The sequence below is a fragment of the Amblyomma maculatum genome, chromosome 11, assembly GCF_055883805.1.
Source record: "Amblyomma maculatum isolate TAMU_Amacu chromosome 11, ASM5588380v1, whole genome shotgun sequence".
Lineage (NCBI taxonomy): Eukaryota > Metazoa > Arthropoda > Arachnida > Ixodida > Ixodidae > Amblyomma > Amblyomma maculatum.
Window position 1 is genome coordinate 39562896 of NC_139354.1, and position 17433 is coordinate 39580328.

Here is a 17433-nt window from a genome sequence, read left to right on the forward strand (position 1 = left end):
GAAGACGCAGGCTTGATGGTACTGAAATAACTTTTTATTGGGCTGACTTGCGCCCACAAAAAAACTAAGCAACTAGGCGGCGGCGATAGCAACAAACGTGCTCGTCGATTGTCGAACAAAGAATGCCCGTCACACTCGTCAACGCTCAATTTAAAGGCTACTGAGAACAATCTAGATAACGTCGCAAACTGCTACTTGTACAACCAGGAACATTGTAGAAAGATACGCAAGTGATCAGAATCTTCGATACAGATTTCGGCGCATCGTTCGCGACAAAGAAAATGATAACGCGTCGTATGGCGACACGAGCACGAACAAACACGGGATACAAAACTGGTACGGGATCCAGAATCAGAGTGACAAGGCCGCATGCTGGCGGCTGTCAAAAAACAACAAACACAGTTTTGAAGGTTTCGCAGCATTATGAATACAGCTTGTTTTCTATCGAATAAATAGTTTTGATTAGTTTACGTTCAGGTGCAGATATTCTGATAAAATTAAGCTTGTTGAATAAATTAACATGATTTACTGAATCAAATGCTTTGGAGAGGTCCGTGAATACAGCACCCCGCATCAATGAGCGATTAAATTTGATCAGTGAGAGCGACCACAGCTAACTGAGTTGAGAATCTCAATCTAAACCCAAACTGGTTTAGAGGTCTCATCAGGAGACATTGGAAGAAGAAAAACGCTGTTGGAGCATCATTGTAATGCTTGACTAGTTGTGGTAATCGTATTACGCGAAGGTAAATCAAATGAAGCAATAAATGCGTCAGCATTGTTATCAAGGTTTATTGTATCCCAAATAGGACGACGTAAGCTATAATGTGGGGGCCCGCGCTGGGCCCAAGTGGGTAGCTCATATTTGCAACTCCTGCTCAGATGGGCCCCGCGTGGGTGGTAAAATTTTGCCATAATCGTTCCCGATTCGTACCCACGTGGGCAGCCCAATAGCGCTGCCCGCATTCGACCGAGATGCCAAATGTGGGCAGCATACCAAAATCCCTAATGGGCCGTACTCTTGTACAGGCGGGTGCCGTTCCATTGATAAAGGTTTTAACAAGGTTGACGACTGGGCAAGTTGGTAAGGGTTCATATTTAACCAGCCAAAGGACAAGACACAGGAAAAAAGAGGACAGGACAAGGCTGGACTAGCAACTGAATGTTTATTGAACGGAAGAAAACAACGAAGACTCCTTCCGAAAAGCACGCGCACAACCCAACCGGTGGAATGGCAGGAAATTAAGAAGAAGATGAAGAAGGAAATTCAAAGCCAATTCAAAGTCAAGGCCTAATTAACGACTTTTCTAATAGAGAAAATTCCTTACAATAAAGGTTAACCGATGCCTTAGCCACACACTTGTCCTCAGCTTTAGCAATGCAATATGCTTCAACCAACTCTACAGAATTGATTACCATTGCTGTAAACTACACCCGTATTACTGAAATCAGGCGCACAAAGGGACGGGTCACGCTCCGACTTACAATCTCGGGATTGCACATGTAGCTCCAGATTAGAACTCGCCTTCCCTCCCAGAGAATAGAGTGCTCCGTCAGGCGCACATCCGCCTGTCTGCCCGTAGTAGCACCGGTCACAATTGAGCGGAATGCGATAAACCACATTCTTTCTGCAGGTGGTGAACCTTTTCTTATGTGACACTGGCGGCAAGGTACGACGTTCATGTTGTATTTACAGCGAGAAACAAGATAGGAGGCTTGTGCACCAGAGTTAGAAAAACGCTCGACCATGTAGCTCGTGATAGTTTTCGTTGTGCAGTGTCACATAAGAAAAGGTTCACTACCTGCAGAAAGAATGTGGTTTATCGCATTCCGCTCAATTGTGGCCGGTGCTACTACGGGCAGACAGGCATATGCCTAAATGTGCGCCTGACGGAGCACTCTAATTCTCTGGGAGGGAAGGCGAGTTCTAATCTGGCGCTACATGTGCAATCCCGAGAGTGTAAGTTGGAGCGTGACCAGTCTCTTTGTGCGCCTGATTTCAGTAATACGGGTGTAGTTTACAGCAATGGTAATCAATTCTGTAGAGAGTTGGTTGAAGCATATTACATTGCTAAAGCTGAGGACAAGTGTGTGGCTAAGGCATCGGTTAGCCTTCATTGTAAGGAATTTGCTCTATTAGAAAAGTCGTTAGTTAGGCCTTGACTTTGAATTGGCTTTGAATTTTCTTTTTCATCTTCTTCTCAATTTCCTGCCATTCCACCAATTGGGAATTGTGCGCGTGCTTTTCGGAAGGAGTCTTCGTTGTTTTCTTCCGTTCATAAACATTCATTTGCTAGTCCAGCCTTGTCCTGTCCTCTTCTTTCCTGTGCCTCGTCCTTTGGCTGGTTAAGTATGAAAGGTTTTAATTTTCATGACCATTAATTCCTACAATAACAGAATACAACCGCCGCGGGCTTTATGGAGGCCAGCCCAATATAGACTGGCCCACGTGTTGCCCTCATGGGTTAAATCTGACATTTTCAGGGCTGCCCAATTTACGCCAACCATCAAGTGTGAAACATTGATCACTATTTCTTTACCTTGTATCCTATACTCAGCAACATCAGACACATTTATTCCCACTACTATAACAATATGGGCTTGCCAACGTTCACCCTAAATGTTGAATTGAAAATTTATTTTGGTGCGGTATCTCAAATAATAATCACGCAGGAAACATTCGGAGGTAGTTTACTACATATTCGTAAAGGAGAGTAGTTACTGCTGCATATTTACTGCCAATACTGCATAATTAACATAGTTCTCAGAGTAGAAACGATAGTTGTTGGTAACGGCATGAATATGCTTTGAACAGTTATGTGAAACCTCCTGAAGATGCAATTAGAGGCTCGTATAATATAAATTACACATATAAAATGGCACCCTTAAAGATGGGATGGAGAGTTTCGGAGTGGTAAATCCACCTACAGCCAATTGGAGGCCCACTGCGGCCTTCCATAAGCAGCCCCAATTAGGCTTATCTGGGCAGCCGTTCGTGGTTAGTTCCCTGAATATCAAGCGTTTTTCGTTTGCTTGGTCCTGTTCTGTGGTGCGATGTGTTACCACTCTTTGTAATAAGGCCTTCACAACTGACGTTTTACGGCTTGTCGGGTTGTCCGAAGTGAAGTGCAGATATCGGTAGACTTATAATCGCAGACAGTTGTTTTATCGGGTCACCAGAACGTCCAACAACGGCAGTGCGCCTCGCTTCTCCATTTCTAGGGTGATCTGAATCTCCGGTTGTATGGAATTTAGATGAGAGAGGAAATTTTGGGCTTAACATTTCTTAAAAATTCTCATTCTACCAAAACCCCACCCACACACCCAGCCCCGCGTCATGCACCCTTGAACTCTAGAAGAAGGAGCTGAGCCGGCTCGGAAACGCCGGGTTTTGTAAAATAAAAAAGTGTTGGTTGGAGAAATTTGAGTTTCACTTAGAGTATATCGTCGTCGGTTTTGTAACGGATTCCCTTTTTTTATAAATCTACTCCTCCTTTCCTTTGGTATGAAACGTGATTCACATTGCGGACGAAAATTTCTCTAGGATTGTTATTATGAGTTTTCATGATATGATTTCAGTTCTTTCTCAAAGTTCCAAAATGAAACACCCACTATGTGTGTTTCATTGTTTTCTAAACGCCCAATTTATCAGGTTAATATCTGATAAATTGGGTGTTTAGAAAACAAGTCACATTCGGTATGGGCGCGCAGGAATGCGAGGCATGCCCTGCGTGCGTCTATGTTTGTAGAAAAAAGTTGATGATTTTTATAAACTGGGTGTACACCGTCTCGAACATGAGAGCACATCCTGGAACGGATCTCACTGTTCTAACCATGCGTAGACTGCCCCATTCTTATTGTCCTTCAAACCTCTCATGTACACCGAAACGAACACCACAAACATCAATGCAGAAACTTTCTTTCACTGATATAGACGGATACATCATCAAAAAAATATAAATAAATGCTTAACAAATAATTTTCACCCAATAAAAATATGGAGGTGCTGGGTATCGATCCCAGTACCTCTCGCATGCTAAGCGAGTGCTCTACCATCTGAGCTACACCCCCTTTTTTTTCTTTATTTCCGAAGTATACATGAACAACAAATGGTCAGACTTAATAGAACACTTCAGCTGCCCTTGAGCTGACGCGTGTGAGGTTAAAATTTCTTCAATTTTACCAGGTCATCCAGAACTTCTGCCCACTGTGGTGGGTCAGGGAGCGCGCAGATACATTCCCGTAGATAAACAGCACTTTCAACAAAATTTTCACGTACACTGCGAATGTTAATATCTTCATGACTTACTTGCATTCGTGTTTTCCACAAGCTGTGGAGGCCCAAAAGCATTATTAAATCATAGGGTACGTCTTCGTTCTCCACCGGTAAAAACCGGATGCCATAAGGGTTTAGTGGCAGCTCTTTTTTAATTGTTCTTTGTAGCACGTCCCAATGAAATACTGCATCCCAGCAGTCTAAGAATATGTGTTCGATTGTCTCTGGCTTCTTGCAAAGCTGGCAGTTTGTCGTCCAAGGGACATAGACTCCTTTTTCGTGAAGCCAGGTTTTGACGGGTAGAGTGTTCGAGTGCAACCTAAAAAAGAACGTTTTGGCAGCCGGTCGAACTGGCATCCTCTTCACTCGTTTTAAAATATCCTGCCCTGGGCCTCCACGGTAAGGCTCCCGATACAAAGGTGCCGGCAGCATGATTTCCACTAGGTCCTTATACAGCTTTTTCTTGCCAACACTGTACAAATATTCAAGGGAAAAACGCACTTCTAACAACTTGTAAGAGAGAACTACCTCGCGCAAATATCCTGTGACAGCACCACGCATGTTTTCACTTGAGGAGACAACAAATCCGGGTAACAGCCTTTGCAGCCGCACTTGCATGACTGTTCTTAAAAAGGTGTCATTTTGGTCGAGAAGAAAAAAAAAACGCGATACCACTTGGCGCAGAAACAAATGAATCAAACCGACTCCTCCGCTTTTTAAAGAAAGAAATAAATTCGTTCGCCTCGTCTTTTCCCAGGTCGAAGTCCAAAGAAAAACCGCAAACACACGATGAATTTTTTGAATGGCAGTTCGTGACGCACATAGAACATACATTCCATACCATATCTTTGAAATCAAAAACACACCCCCAACGGAAATGGGCCGTAAAGAATGGTCGTATTATACGGGGAGGATTGCGCAAACAATCTAGGGCACACCTACCGAATCCAAACGAAAAGTGGAATTGTCTTTCACTCTCCCTACCCGCTCTGTAACTCGCTCTCTTCTTTCTTCGTAGGAGCCTCACAATCTTTGTTTGTGATCAGTGTCACGTAGCCACTGTGCCCGCACACATGGCTCCGTTTTTCTCATTCAAGTTTTCACCACACTTATACATCGCGAAGAAGCGTGTATGACTCGAGATTCAAGGGTCCTGGCTGGTGCGTTCTATTACCACCCCAGAAGTGCTACCCAGGTTCGTGGCTTCTGCATATTTGGCTACGACATGGGGCCTCGTGATATGAAACAGATCACCGTTACAGACACGAGCTTGCCGCCTGGGGGCTGTTACTTTGCGAGCCTGGATGATTTCGACATCGGACAACTGGTAAATAGGAAAGTGGTCCATTTAGCGCAGAAACACTAAACAATAAATGAACCGATAACCTTTACTTGAATTACAGAGGAACTACGATCGGTACGTACGTCCTCCAACGTTTAACTTTAGCTGAGAAGCTATTTTGCCTTTTGTGGTTTCATGAAGCGATAGCAGCAATAACTTTATTTCTGAGACGGGGTGGCTTATCATGTTCAATGCCGACGTGTAATTTCTTGAAAAACGAATTTGAGTGTCCACAGTGATATAAGACTTCAACACTTCAACACCTTACTTGTAATGACTGCCTAAGAAGTTTAACGTTGTTTAACCATGGCTGCTTAGCACTATGTTACGTCGCGCATTCAAGCTCTCCTTTCGGGGCCTCAGTTCACCAGATGCGGAAAATGCGCCAAATGGGTTTCAATCTAGCCAGCATTGAAGACAAGGAGCCGGAAAAAATCCCATCGCTCTCAAGAAAGTACATTTATTTTCATAAAAGTGTGGAAATGAATATGCGCATTTATTTATGCTGTTACTCCTTGAAATGTTTGCGTTCTTGAGAGAGCGAGTGACCTCTACAGTGAACTTCAGTTTTCCTTTTAGTACTCGTACAACTAACCGCACTGAAATAACGGGACGTTGAATGGCCGCAATACAGCGTTTCTTACTACCTCGCGGTACGGGTTCATTCGGTTGTGACATAGCTTTTTGTCTCGTGTTTGCATTTAGGCACTGAATTCACAGAACACCGAAGCTTGACAAAACAAAGTTGTTGGATGAGTATAAAGGCTGTTTTTCATAACTATCGCGTAACAGTTTTCCCAGTTTCACGCTGATAAAGGATGCATGTCCAGAATCATTGACAGAAGTTGAGCCAACGTTAGCAGACAAATCTTCGCAAATGATCGTGCATTGCGAGCCTAAAATTACCAAAAGAATTTGCACGTATAATTAATAGGAGATTATTCCGGAAATAGGTAAATCTGTTCGCGACGTTAGCATTAAGTATATCGTACCGTTCGCGCACGTTTAAGACCTAGGATAAAAAAAATTGCGCCGCCTGGACTAACAAAAACATTTTGAAATACTGAGGCTGGCCTCAATGTGCAAGCAAACATTTCGTCAGACAGACGGAGAGAACAAACTAAATTAGTAGAAGTTTCAGCCATTGTTTATTGCCTATAATATGATCAATGGAATAAAAATGTATGAAGAGGTCTATGAATAGTGAAACATTGAATTAACGCCATCGAAGTTCAAACTAATTTTATTAAAAATAATAATAGTGCACTTTCTTCCGAACCCTAGTTAGGGTTCGGAAGAAAGTGCACTATTATTATTTTCACCTCACCTGATTAGTTAATCAGGTGAGGCGTCAAACTTTAAATAGCTTTTTAATCGAAACGCAGTGACATTTTTAGTGAGTTTGTGTAAGACTGACAAAATGGCGTTTGGGCGGCGATTAGGTATGTGATTTTGCTTTTAGACATTTATTAGCTCGCATTTTCAGTTGCACTTAAACACAGCGTTGCGGCCTTTACATTCGAGATTAGGAGGCTGAAAAGTCGTTGAAACAACAATTTATTTATTTGATACCTCTAAGGCCCCTGGTATGGGGCCTTTGAGGTATCAAATGAGAGATGGACATGAGAGTTAAACAACAATGGTCTTGATAGCGTTCTTAAAAATTGAGAGCGAGTTAGAGAACACTGTGTGTGTGCGATACTTGTACACGGTGTCAAATGGTATTATCAAATCTCGCTTTTCCCTTCCTTTGGGCCTTAAATCTCATGTGGTTATTGCATTATAGAGGGAAACGTGTCCGCTACTGTTCATTATACTTAGTTCTCGTTGAGCCACTGATACCATGCATGGCATAACCGCCCGTTTCGAGTTTACTCTTTACTATCAAAAAGCGATTTGGTGTCATGAACTTATGCGCGCAATGTAGGCACTTAGCGCTCTACCGCTTGGTATGCTCAAGGAACCTCGCAGGTGGATTGATTATTGCGAAGAAAGAAGAGGCTCTGATGGGCTAGGCTGCGCATTTGAAGCAAGCAAGTAAAACTCAAAAGAAAAAAAGAAACAGCGAAAAGAAGACGTATCACCAGTAGGAGACCCACACACAAGTGAAACTGCGCGAAATACGGGACCGTAGGAACACACACACTTTGTGCCTATGTGTTCCTTCAGCCCCGTCTTTCGCGCAGTTTTACTCTTTTGCCTAGAAGGGCTGGACGGCGTATGCAGGATGCCTGTCTCGACAAGGGATGGCAGAATAGGCGAAGCATAATAATACACCATTAAAAAAAAAAAAAAAAAACAGCACACATGACGGTTTAGTTCCTTCAAAGTAAGTTGAACGTCTTTGTACACAGTTAATTCTTAGCCCCGCTGCAGTGACATAGTTGTGCGCTCGACGTGAATCCAAGGAGGTAGGATCGAATTCCATCCGCGGCGGCCACTTTTTTCGGGGGCGAAAAGCAAGGCGCCGCGGTGCAGTATGCGATGAAGGTGCGCGTTAAAGATCTTCAGTTGGTCAGAAGTTCTAAAGCCATGCACACTGCACCCTTTAAAGTCTGAGGAGCTTTGGGACATTATGCCCTATCCCGAGCTACTTATTTTTTAAGTATTAAATGAACAGAACAAAAAAAAATGTGTGGAGGTGCTGGGTATCGATCCCAGTACCTCTCGCATGCTAAGCGAGCGCTCTACCATCTGAGCTACACCCCCGACACAGCATTACGGCTTAACGGTACCAAACTATATACAATCAATTCGCAAGCCCTTATTGCTGCAGGAAGCGAAAAAAAAAACAGTGGAGGTGCTGGGTATCGATCCCAGTACCTCTCGCATGCTAAGCGAGCGCTCTACCATCTGAGCTACACCCCCGACACAGCATTACGGCTTAACGGTACCAAACTATATACAATCAATTCGCAAGCCCTTATTGCTGCAGGAAGCGAAAAAAAAAAACAGTGGAGGTGCTGGGTATCGATCCCAGTACCTCTCGCATGCTAAGCGAGCGCTCTACCATCTGAGCTACACCCCCGACACAGCATTACGGCTTAACGGTACCAAACTATATACAATCAATTCGCAAGCCCTTATTGCTGCAGGAAGCGAAAAAAAAAAACAGTGGAGGTGCTGGGTATCGATCCCAGTACCTCTCGCATGCTAAGCGAGCGCTCTACCATCTGAGCTACACCCCCCGACACGCTCGGTAGGGTAACGGGATTAAGCCGAGAACCAGGAAGAAAATATCTAGGTCAAACGGCAGGAAGCCTGTAGAAACCGGTCGTCACTAGAATTCTGAGCATCCTTCCAGCACAGTTCCAGAACCATTTATTCTCTCATAGGCAGGTGCCGCAACTGACGCCACAAGACGAGTTATTAGAACATTGCATGATGAGTAGAGATTTACGTCCAGGAGTGATGCACAATCGTTGAGAAACGGGGTGATGAAGCGCTCAACAATTTAGACAACCTAGATTAATGGGTCGTTAAACATTGCGGCAACATAACGCAGCACATGCGTAGTCACGCACCTCAGCGGATCGGTTTTGGAGTAGCCACGGCCAGGAAGCAACGGTGCAGTTAGAATTGTAGAGGCATTGTGAAGCAGTGGTACGTGAGAAAAAACTTAGAAAATGATTAGGTGAACATCGGACATTGGGCTACTCATCTCTTGTGTGTACTTCACGCACTTGCTTTGAACACTTGCTTTGAAAGCTGTTACCTTGCAGCTGCCTTCTGTGGACTGAAAACAAAATAACCCGGTAGCACGATTTATTAAAGAACAGTACCAGCAGATCATGAAAGCTCGTTGTTCCCCAATCAAGTGTGAACGTTTTCCTGTTATCTCCAGTGCATGCCGTAACCTTGCAAATTATGGCACTAGAAAGAGGTAAAGCTTGGTAATTCTGCATATTTTTCTTTTTTATAATAAAAGGTCGCAGAATGCTATCTGAGAAGGTGTTAGCGATGTTAGCGAAAATTCAGAATATTCTTCGCGCTCCCCGTCGGCGCCGTGGCTTAGTTGGTTAAAGCACCTGTCTAGTAAACAGGAGACCATGAATTCGAATCTCGCCGGTGCTTTTTTGCTTTTTGTACCTGATCGTTAACTGCATTCAGCTCCTCGACTGCTCGTGAAACGAACGGATAGTACTACGGGTGTCGTATTATTACCAACAGCCGTCCTCGCGGCCTCTGTTTCGTCATATTTTGAGGCCATTGATTATTGTAAACGAAGGGGCAGTCCTGGTAAATATATTTCTACTTATAATGTTTCCAATAATTCTCCATCATAGCCTATTATTAAAATTCCCGAAGGCGCACACAAGCATTAAGATGCGGTAGCGTTCTAGGCGTGTCTTCCAGGGCAGCAAAATCCTCGCATCGAACCGTGCTGCTGTCAGAACAAACATTTCCATGATCCTGGTGATCCATCAATCAAATTTTTCACGTAATAAATAGTCCGATCAACATAAGGAAATCATGAGGCTCATCAACGTTTTTCCGAATAGGCAAAAAGCGAATAGTATAAGGCGTTATTTCGTTGTCCTTCTTTAGCGTCCTTACCGTACAAATACCTAGGTGTCCACCTCACTCCAAATCTTTGTTGGGCAGATCATATAGCAACCATTTCTGCTCATGCTTCCAGCTCATTAGGATTTCTTCGGCGCAACCTACAAAACACTACATCTCATGTCCATAGATTAGCCTACATAACTTTTGTTCGTCCGCTCCTAGAGTACGCTTCCTCTATTTGGTCACCTCATCAGCAATATTTATTAGAGAAGTTAGAAGCAATACAAAACAGGGCTTGTCGTTTCATCTCGCGTAATTATAATTTCCATTTCAGCGTAACTCATCTCAAGCTTGAACTTTCACTTCATCCGTTAAAAGTCCGTCGTGATATCGCCCTCTATTTCTTTTTCGTAAATACGCCCATGGCACTCAGTCATTCCTAAGTCATCTACAACGTCCCTTTTACCTATCGCATAGATTGCATAACGACTACAGCTATGCTCGCATTTACGGCAGTTCTAACGCTTTTAACTTCTCATCACTCCCGCGCGCCATCCGTCTGTGGAATGATCTTCCGAATAGCATTGCATCGCTCCACAATCACGAAGCGTTTCGCGAAGATATGCTGAAGCACTTCATTGATAACGCTTAGCATATCATGTATGTTCCCGTCATTTATGCCACTATTCCTTGAAGGGGCTTTTTTGATGCGCAGTAGTTTTGTGGCATAGTTCAATCTACATTTGTTTTTGTTTTTGGATCTTCTCGCTTGCCTTATATGATTTGTGCTTAGTAGTTCTTATAACTCCCTCTGCATTGCGATATATTTTTTTATAGATTTGTATAATTACCACTGTTTTCCTGTACTTGCGATTGTGATTTTGTTTTTTACCCACTTTGCGGATATCTTTGTATTTGTCCCCCTTACACAATGCCTCTCTGGAGGCCTGTAAGGTATATGTAAATAAATAAATAAATAAATAAATGAATAAATAAATAAATAAATAAATAAATAAATAAATAAATAAATAAATAAATAAATAAATAAATAAATAAATAAATAAATAAATAAATAAATAAATCACAGAAAAGCACATCACGGCACTGAGTAAAGCAGTGGTCAGTGGTATCTGGCATATTACACAGGCCGCAATTCACCGGCCCCGGAGCAAACATCTTCCTTGAGTGAAGCCATACTTTAAGAGGCAGCGCTTAGTGTACAATGTAAAAAAAAGAAAAAAGAAAAAGAATATTTTTACAGCAGGCTGAATGCACATGCCCTTAACACATTTTAAATCTCTAGTCCCGATAAGTTTGTCATTACAAAGATATGGGGAACTAAGACTCAGTAAGAACCCTGGTTATATGCCTTCCAGATAGCCTCTACAGGTAATCTAAAGAAAAGCATGCAAAGATGAAATTGAAGGTGTCGGCAACCTACTTAAGGAATCCCATAGCGTCTCTTCATGCGCCTGCGAAGTAATCTGCCAGCCGCACGCGCGCGTGATTGTTTGAAAAGTACATTGGAGTATGGGAGGGCCGAACTCTCGTCTCGCCGGGTGTCGTACAGGGCTCGACCATCTTCTTGCTCCTATCGCTGGCAGCGATCGTAATTGCCGAGGAGCCGGTCCCTGAACGCCTGGGATGCGCCGTGCTGCCTCTCCCCTCCTCGCTCGATCGCCACCACGCCAAGGGATGAGGCCCCTTGCAACTGTCAAGTAAGAGTCAATAGATAAGGCAAGTGAGAAATGATACGCCTAATAAGGACTGATACTAAATAGAGATGGTTTGCCAATTTGAAAAAGAACTAGGCGAAACTAGTTGATCTAAGAACAAGTGCACGCGAACTAATCCGTTTCGATGGAGGCGAAAAGCTAAGCGCCCGTGTGCTGTGCGATGTCAGTGCACGTTAAAGAACCCCAGGTGGTCGAAATTTCCGGAGTCCTCCACTACGGCGTCTCTCATAGCCTGAGTCGCTTTGGGACGTTAAACCCCAAAACCAAACCAAACCAAACTATTGGAAAAATCAGGTTGCCATGGCGCATGGGTCCCCACTGACAGCATCGCACGAATGTTGTGGATGTTTTGTGTATTGACTGCACCCTCTTTCTCGCAAACTGTAAAATTTGCAGAGCGTAGCCAAGCTTTGCAAACAAGAAAGCTTTGCAGATTTCCGCGCTAGGAAACACCGAAAGTTACTCCTTCATCCACGCATAGGAGTTTGCCGCCTACTAGCTACGAGTTCCGAATCCCAATATTCTCCGCTGTTATGAGCCTGATGCAGGGGAACCCCTAGGTAGTTCAGGGTGCGACAACCACTGTTTATGCCCCCAAAATACTCGGCCTCCTACCACACTGATCCAGCCAAAATATCCCGAAGTTATCTAAATTACCCGCCCCATCTGGTACCGCCCAAAACTGTTCAGGTAAGTGCGAAGCGTGGAGTACACTATTTTTGTCAGAACAGGAAAGGGCGACGTCATCAGGATAGGCAAAAATCTCGATTAGACATTCACAGGCATAGCTGCATAGAACGTGCTATACATAGAGCACTGATAAAATAGTAAGACGAGAAAAAGGACTCAGATACTTTTTGAAAAATGCGTTTTTACTATACATTTCTTCAAAATTTTTCAAATATACGCCGGAAGTTGATTACGTTATCATGACGTAGGAGAGTATAGTTTGAACTGCGAATATACTTTCTGAGTGAGTACTTTAAGCAGTGTAATGTATTCTACTGCCCCGGCGTCTGCCTCCCAAATCAGAAAACTATTATGGAGTGTCACTGCAATAACTAAATGCGAAAAAAAGCCTCCGTCGAGCCGGATTCGAACCAGCGACCTATGGATGACCGTATTCCCAATGCCTCTACAGTCCACCGCTCTACCAACTGAGCTATCGACAGGACGAGGTTGCCCTTGCAACCACTTGAAAACGTTCAGTAGGCAAGAACAAAAGCTACTAAAAAAGGAGGTACGAAACACAGCAGATGCTAAGACGGTCACAGCGTACTGGCGTTGGAGAAAGTACACGACAGATGCGAGGTCACAGAGCCCAGGAACTTGACTCTCATCACTTCCTTCATCCGTGACAAGATTTTGCTACTAATGAATACGATTTTTCCACTAATGAATACCGGCTGTATACTGTCTACGTGACACTGATGAAGAAGAAGATTCTGCCTGCGAGACGCTTACGACGAAAGGGAGGAGAGGCAACTGAAAGCTGGAAGAGAGTGAAATGCGATTCCGTTTCTCGTTCCGGTTTTCTCGGGTCTGGCCTAGATTCTTAGCGCTACTCTTCCAGCATAATAAGACGCCTTGTTCTAGTGCTCCTTCGTCGGGGGTGTAGCTCAGATGGTAGAGCGCTCGCTTAGCATGCGAGAGGTACTGGGATCGATACCCAGCACCTCCACATTTTTTTATTCAATGCGGTTTTTTCTTCAGCAAATGGTGGTACACAACACTGTCTAGGAGCTGATCCCGACACATAAGACAGCACAGCTACAAAAATTTACCAACTCTAAAGCAGGCAGACAAATTCTGAACCACATGGGAATCAATGCCAAACCACTAGCCAACCACCCAGGCCTACTGCTAAGAGGACTGCGCGACAAAATTATCACCAAGCCTGTGCCTAAAAACATGCATCCATCCTTTCTTGAAGGCATGAGGAAAGCTGGGGCCCTAAACAGAAAATATCTCAATCACAATTGGGGAGGCGTACGCCGATGCCTCGGTCTACATTACGGCGGAAGGTGCCTTTGCCATCTATGTAATAAACAGTCCAGTAACCTCACGAAATCCGTACCAGCCGCTTCCGTCAAAGCCCGTTGCTCGGACCAACCAGAAGAAGCCGCAACCGCTTTAGCCATCGCTGCAACAGATGCGGACATAATTTTCAGCGATTCAAAAACAGCGATAAGTAACTTCTTGCGTGGCAGACTATCAACTACTGCCAGAAATATCCTTGCGGACATAAGAATAGACAAAGAGATAGAACTCCTATGAACACCAGCATATTCAGGGACCCGCGAAAATGAGGCTGCTCATCTACACGCTCGAGGTTTTGTCGGCAGAGCCACCGACCTAATGCAGAGGAAATCAAGATAGAAGGATTGATGACATATAGCGGCCTTACTTTACACTTCAAACTCTCTAGGAGAGTATACCCAGCACCACACAAATCGCTAACAAGACGACAACAAATTGTCAGGAGGAAACTACAAACCAACTCCTTCCCCAAACCTGCGGTAACGCACACATATTTCCCGACAGCATACGCTTTTCCTAGGTGCGGAGAAAAAGCCGACCTTAATCATATCTTATACGATTTCTCAGAAGACCCGCCTCCCAAGGCTCTCATAGACGCTCCCTCAGTTGAATCCCGGGAGGAAGTGCTGCGCAACGCAAACCTCAATATACAATTCAGCGGTGTAAACTGCGCTAGATAACGGCACACTTGGTTCTTCCTCTAAGACCCAGTAATTCTACTCCCGATTCTCCCAACAATAAATCTTTCTGTCTCTCTCTCTTTGTCTCTCCATTAAGTTCATCGGAGCGCCCATTGCAAGCAGGTGACGACACGCGCCCGCTTTTCTGCGTCGTCATCTGTCGGCAGACAGTGGGATTGCGAGACATATCGGGCAACATTGGAAGCGCAGTACAAGCGGCGCGGTTGGTAAACCTCACTTTTGTTGTTGTCTTCTTAACTGATGGCATCCAAACAGGGCGATCGGACAAGAACTGAGGTGCAGAGAGATTATTCTTACACCGTTGCATCGGCATATCATGCGTTGGGTCTCGTCTTCGTCATTGTGGCAATCACGGAAGTCATCATCAGTGCTACCCGAGCTCGAGGAGTTTCGACAGAAGAAGAAGAAGCCCAAGCTTGCTGCCTCGCCAGTTCGCGACGTCTTCATGAACCCCGCCTTGCCTCCCGCGGCCCCAAGTCCTCATGCAGACGACAAGAAGCCTTCGAAGAAAAAGAAGCACTCAAAGCAGCGTGGTAAGAGAAGCAGCAGCTTCTGCTTTCGGGTTACTCCTTTTTAATGTTTATCGCACCGGCTTCAAAAACATTTTCTGTTTTGAATCTGTTCTGTTCAGAGTAGTGCTTATTCTGTCGCTGTGACATTGAGTTTGATGGTGGACTTTGTAATTTGTAAGACGTCACAAAGGCCGCCCAGTCAGCGCAGAGCAAGCATTCAACTCTGGAGAACACTTTCTTGCCACAAGTGTTGCCCTAATATTCTGCCAGAAAAACGATAACGTTTAGATTAAAACTATATATGAGTAACGGTTAAACAGAAAAAAAACTTATAGGGCGGGAGGCAGCAACTTCTTGTAATTTGCGCTTTAGCGGCTTCTTAGCTGGATAACATAGGTAAAACACCCTGCATGAGTTCATCAACCCCATGAAAATACAAAACAATAGTTTCACTACTGAACAGTAGAAGTGTGTAGTCAGACACCGATTATATTACGACAAAATACAGTGTGTTACAATGAACTTGGACTAAGCTTTCAAAGATGCAATTACCTCTAGAAAGACTCAGATAACGCCGGTTGACCTTTGGCTTCTTCACCAGTCCCTATATTCACTTCTATATATCGAGGCTGCTTTTTCTTTCAATTCAACAATTACGATGCTAATAATGCAGATCATAACACACTGAGTGATTCCCCGGGTAAAATCCGAGGGCAGAATTCTACCTAAACATTAGTTTGGACTCTTAGGAGACGCTGTCTAGCTCGGACTCAGCGGTGTAAGTGTGGACTGTTGACGAAGGTTTGGAGGTCGCTAAGAGTCAAGGACTCTTATCCACCTAACACGGTCAAGAAGCATCCCATTGATTTCGAGCATTTTTGTTTACCTCATGAAAATGAAATGTTTTTCTATCTCTCTATTTCTGCCTCGCACGAGTTACTGAGTACATGGGCAGCGTAGTAACCGCCGTCGTCATCTCGTTACGGAGGGCTCAGCGAGTGGGACAGGAAGTAGCCTGCCAATTGTGCAGTTGCCATGATGACAATCTCATGCGACGGAGCACCCGGTGTGGAAAAAAAAAGAGAAAAACGTGTGGGCAGGTGGAGGTAAATAGTGTAGGCTACAGGCTTGTCCCGACGGCAGTGGAGAGGTAGAGCTAGCGCAATGGTTGTATGAGGTGCAGAACATCACATCGCTTAGGCACACAAGAGCTCAATTTACCTGCAAAATTTCCTGAATCAAGATATCATTCCTGGAGTCATATAAACATTCATAATTCTATTCATAAACAGGTAAAAATGCTGAAGGTAATTACAATTTTTCCTTAATTAGCAAAGATATGTCATCATTCTGGCTTGGTTGATGAATGGAAATGCGATATTTCTAGTGGAGTATACCATTCCAATCGAGTAATTCATTTTAGAATGAAACACATTTCATAGTTATGCCTTGAAGAAACGTAATTTCAGTACTTACAAGAGTATATAACCGGGCAATTTGAACAGCTACGACAACATAGTTATTCCTTTTTCCAGCCAGTGGTGCAAAAACCGGTAAGTACTCTCGCAATGTTTCCAGTAGAGCATGCCGTTTCTAGCGAGTAATTTATTTTAGAATGGGTGTCAGTTTTATAATTGTAGTAAAGAGAAGTAATTCCTGTGCTCATAGGCATAGATGAAAGAGAAATTCTAATAATTACGATAATGTGGGTTTTTTTTCAGCCAATGGGGGAAGAACACCTAATTGCCTCTCAAACTGGGACTGATTTTGTTGCTGAGATGTAAGAGTTGACACCGGAAAGTGCTACTCCAAAAAAAAATGTGTATGATATCGCCCAAAAACCCGCGAAAAAGCGACTCAGCGGGAACGGTAGCAGCATGAAAATAACGTCACCGTATTTTAAGGCGATAGCCTTTAATAGAGAGATTTAGCACACCGTGATCCGCGATCCGCTACCATGATTCGCTGCGACGCGTTCCACTGCGCATGCCCAGATCACTTTGATGCCGATAGATGGCGCCACATACCTGATGTCGGCACATTGACCTGCTGCATCGGAACCAATCAGCTTGTGCGCCCCGCCCACGAGGGGTAGAGGGTCACGGTGGCGGATCGCGGATCATGGTATGCTAAATCTCTCTAATGGCTCATGCTAGCGGATCATGTCCGTCCGTAACGCTTTCGGTACGTGGGAAGCGGTAGATGGCAGCTGACATGGCCGAGCACTAACTGTACGTCGGGCTTCCTGAAATTACGCCAGGAGCTGCCAACTCGGGTCTCTTCTTTCATATGGGAGCATGATATCAGAATCAGCGTGCCA

At 44.2% G+C, this 17433-nt stretch overlaps 1 protein-coding gene and 7 non-coding genes across 8 annotated transcripts in view; 2 read left to right on the top strand and 6 right to left on the bottom strand.

The window, feature by feature from the left end:
• Window positions 1–3998: 3998 nt before the first annotated feature.
• On the bottom strand, window positions 3999–4071 carry TRNAA-AGC (transfer RNA alanine (anticodon AGC)). Its single transcript has one exon. It is a non-coding gene; the product is annotated as a tRNA-Ala (tRNA).
• A 4183-nt stretch (window positions 4072–8254) lies between these two features.
• On the bottom strand, window positions 8255–8327 carry TRNAA-AGC (transfer RNA alanine (anticodon AGC)). The gene has a single exon. It is a non-coding gene; the product is annotated as a tRNA-Ala (tRNA).
• An 86-nt stretch (window positions 8328–8413) lies between these two features.
• On the bottom strand, window positions 8414–8486 carry TRNAA-AGC (transfer RNA alanine (anticodon AGC)). The gene has a single exon. It is a non-coding gene; the product is annotated as a tRNA-Ala (tRNA).
• Window positions 8487–8573: 87 nt separating this feature from the next.
• Window positions 8574–8646, bottom strand: TRNAA-AGC (transfer RNA alanine (anticodon AGC)). The gene has a single exon. It is a non-coding gene; the product is annotated as a tRNA-Ala (tRNA).
• Window positions 8647–8733: 87 nt separating this feature from the next.
• Window positions 8734–8806, bottom strand: TRNAA-AGC (transfer RNA alanine (anticodon AGC)). Its single transcript has one exon. It is a non-coding gene; the product is annotated as a tRNA-Ala (tRNA).
• A 4134-nt stretch (window positions 8807–12940) lies between these two features.
• TRNAY-GUA (transfer RNA tyrosine (anticodon GUA)) lies at window positions 12941–13032 on the bottom strand. Its single transcript is given in 2 exon segments — window positions 12941–12976; window positions 12996–13032. It is a non-coding gene; the product is annotated as a tRNA-Tyr (tRNA).
• Window positions 13033–13468: 436 nt separating this feature from the next.
• On the top strand, window positions 13469–13541 carry TRNAA-AGC (transfer RNA alanine (anticodon AGC)). The gene has a single exon. It is a non-coding gene; the product is annotated as a tRNA-Ala (tRNA).
• A 1376-nt stretch (window positions 13542–14917) lies between these two features.
• LOC146173596 (uncharacterized) overlaps window positions 14918–17433 on the top strand; it is a 34507-nt gene continuing 31991 nt past the window's right edge. Inside the window, exon 1 of the mRNA XM_084585227.1 lies at window positions 14918–15134. Within this exon, the coding sequence (XP_084441353.1) occupies window positions 14918–15134 (217 nt within the window). The remainder of the gene's footprint in view (window positions 15135–17433) is intronic.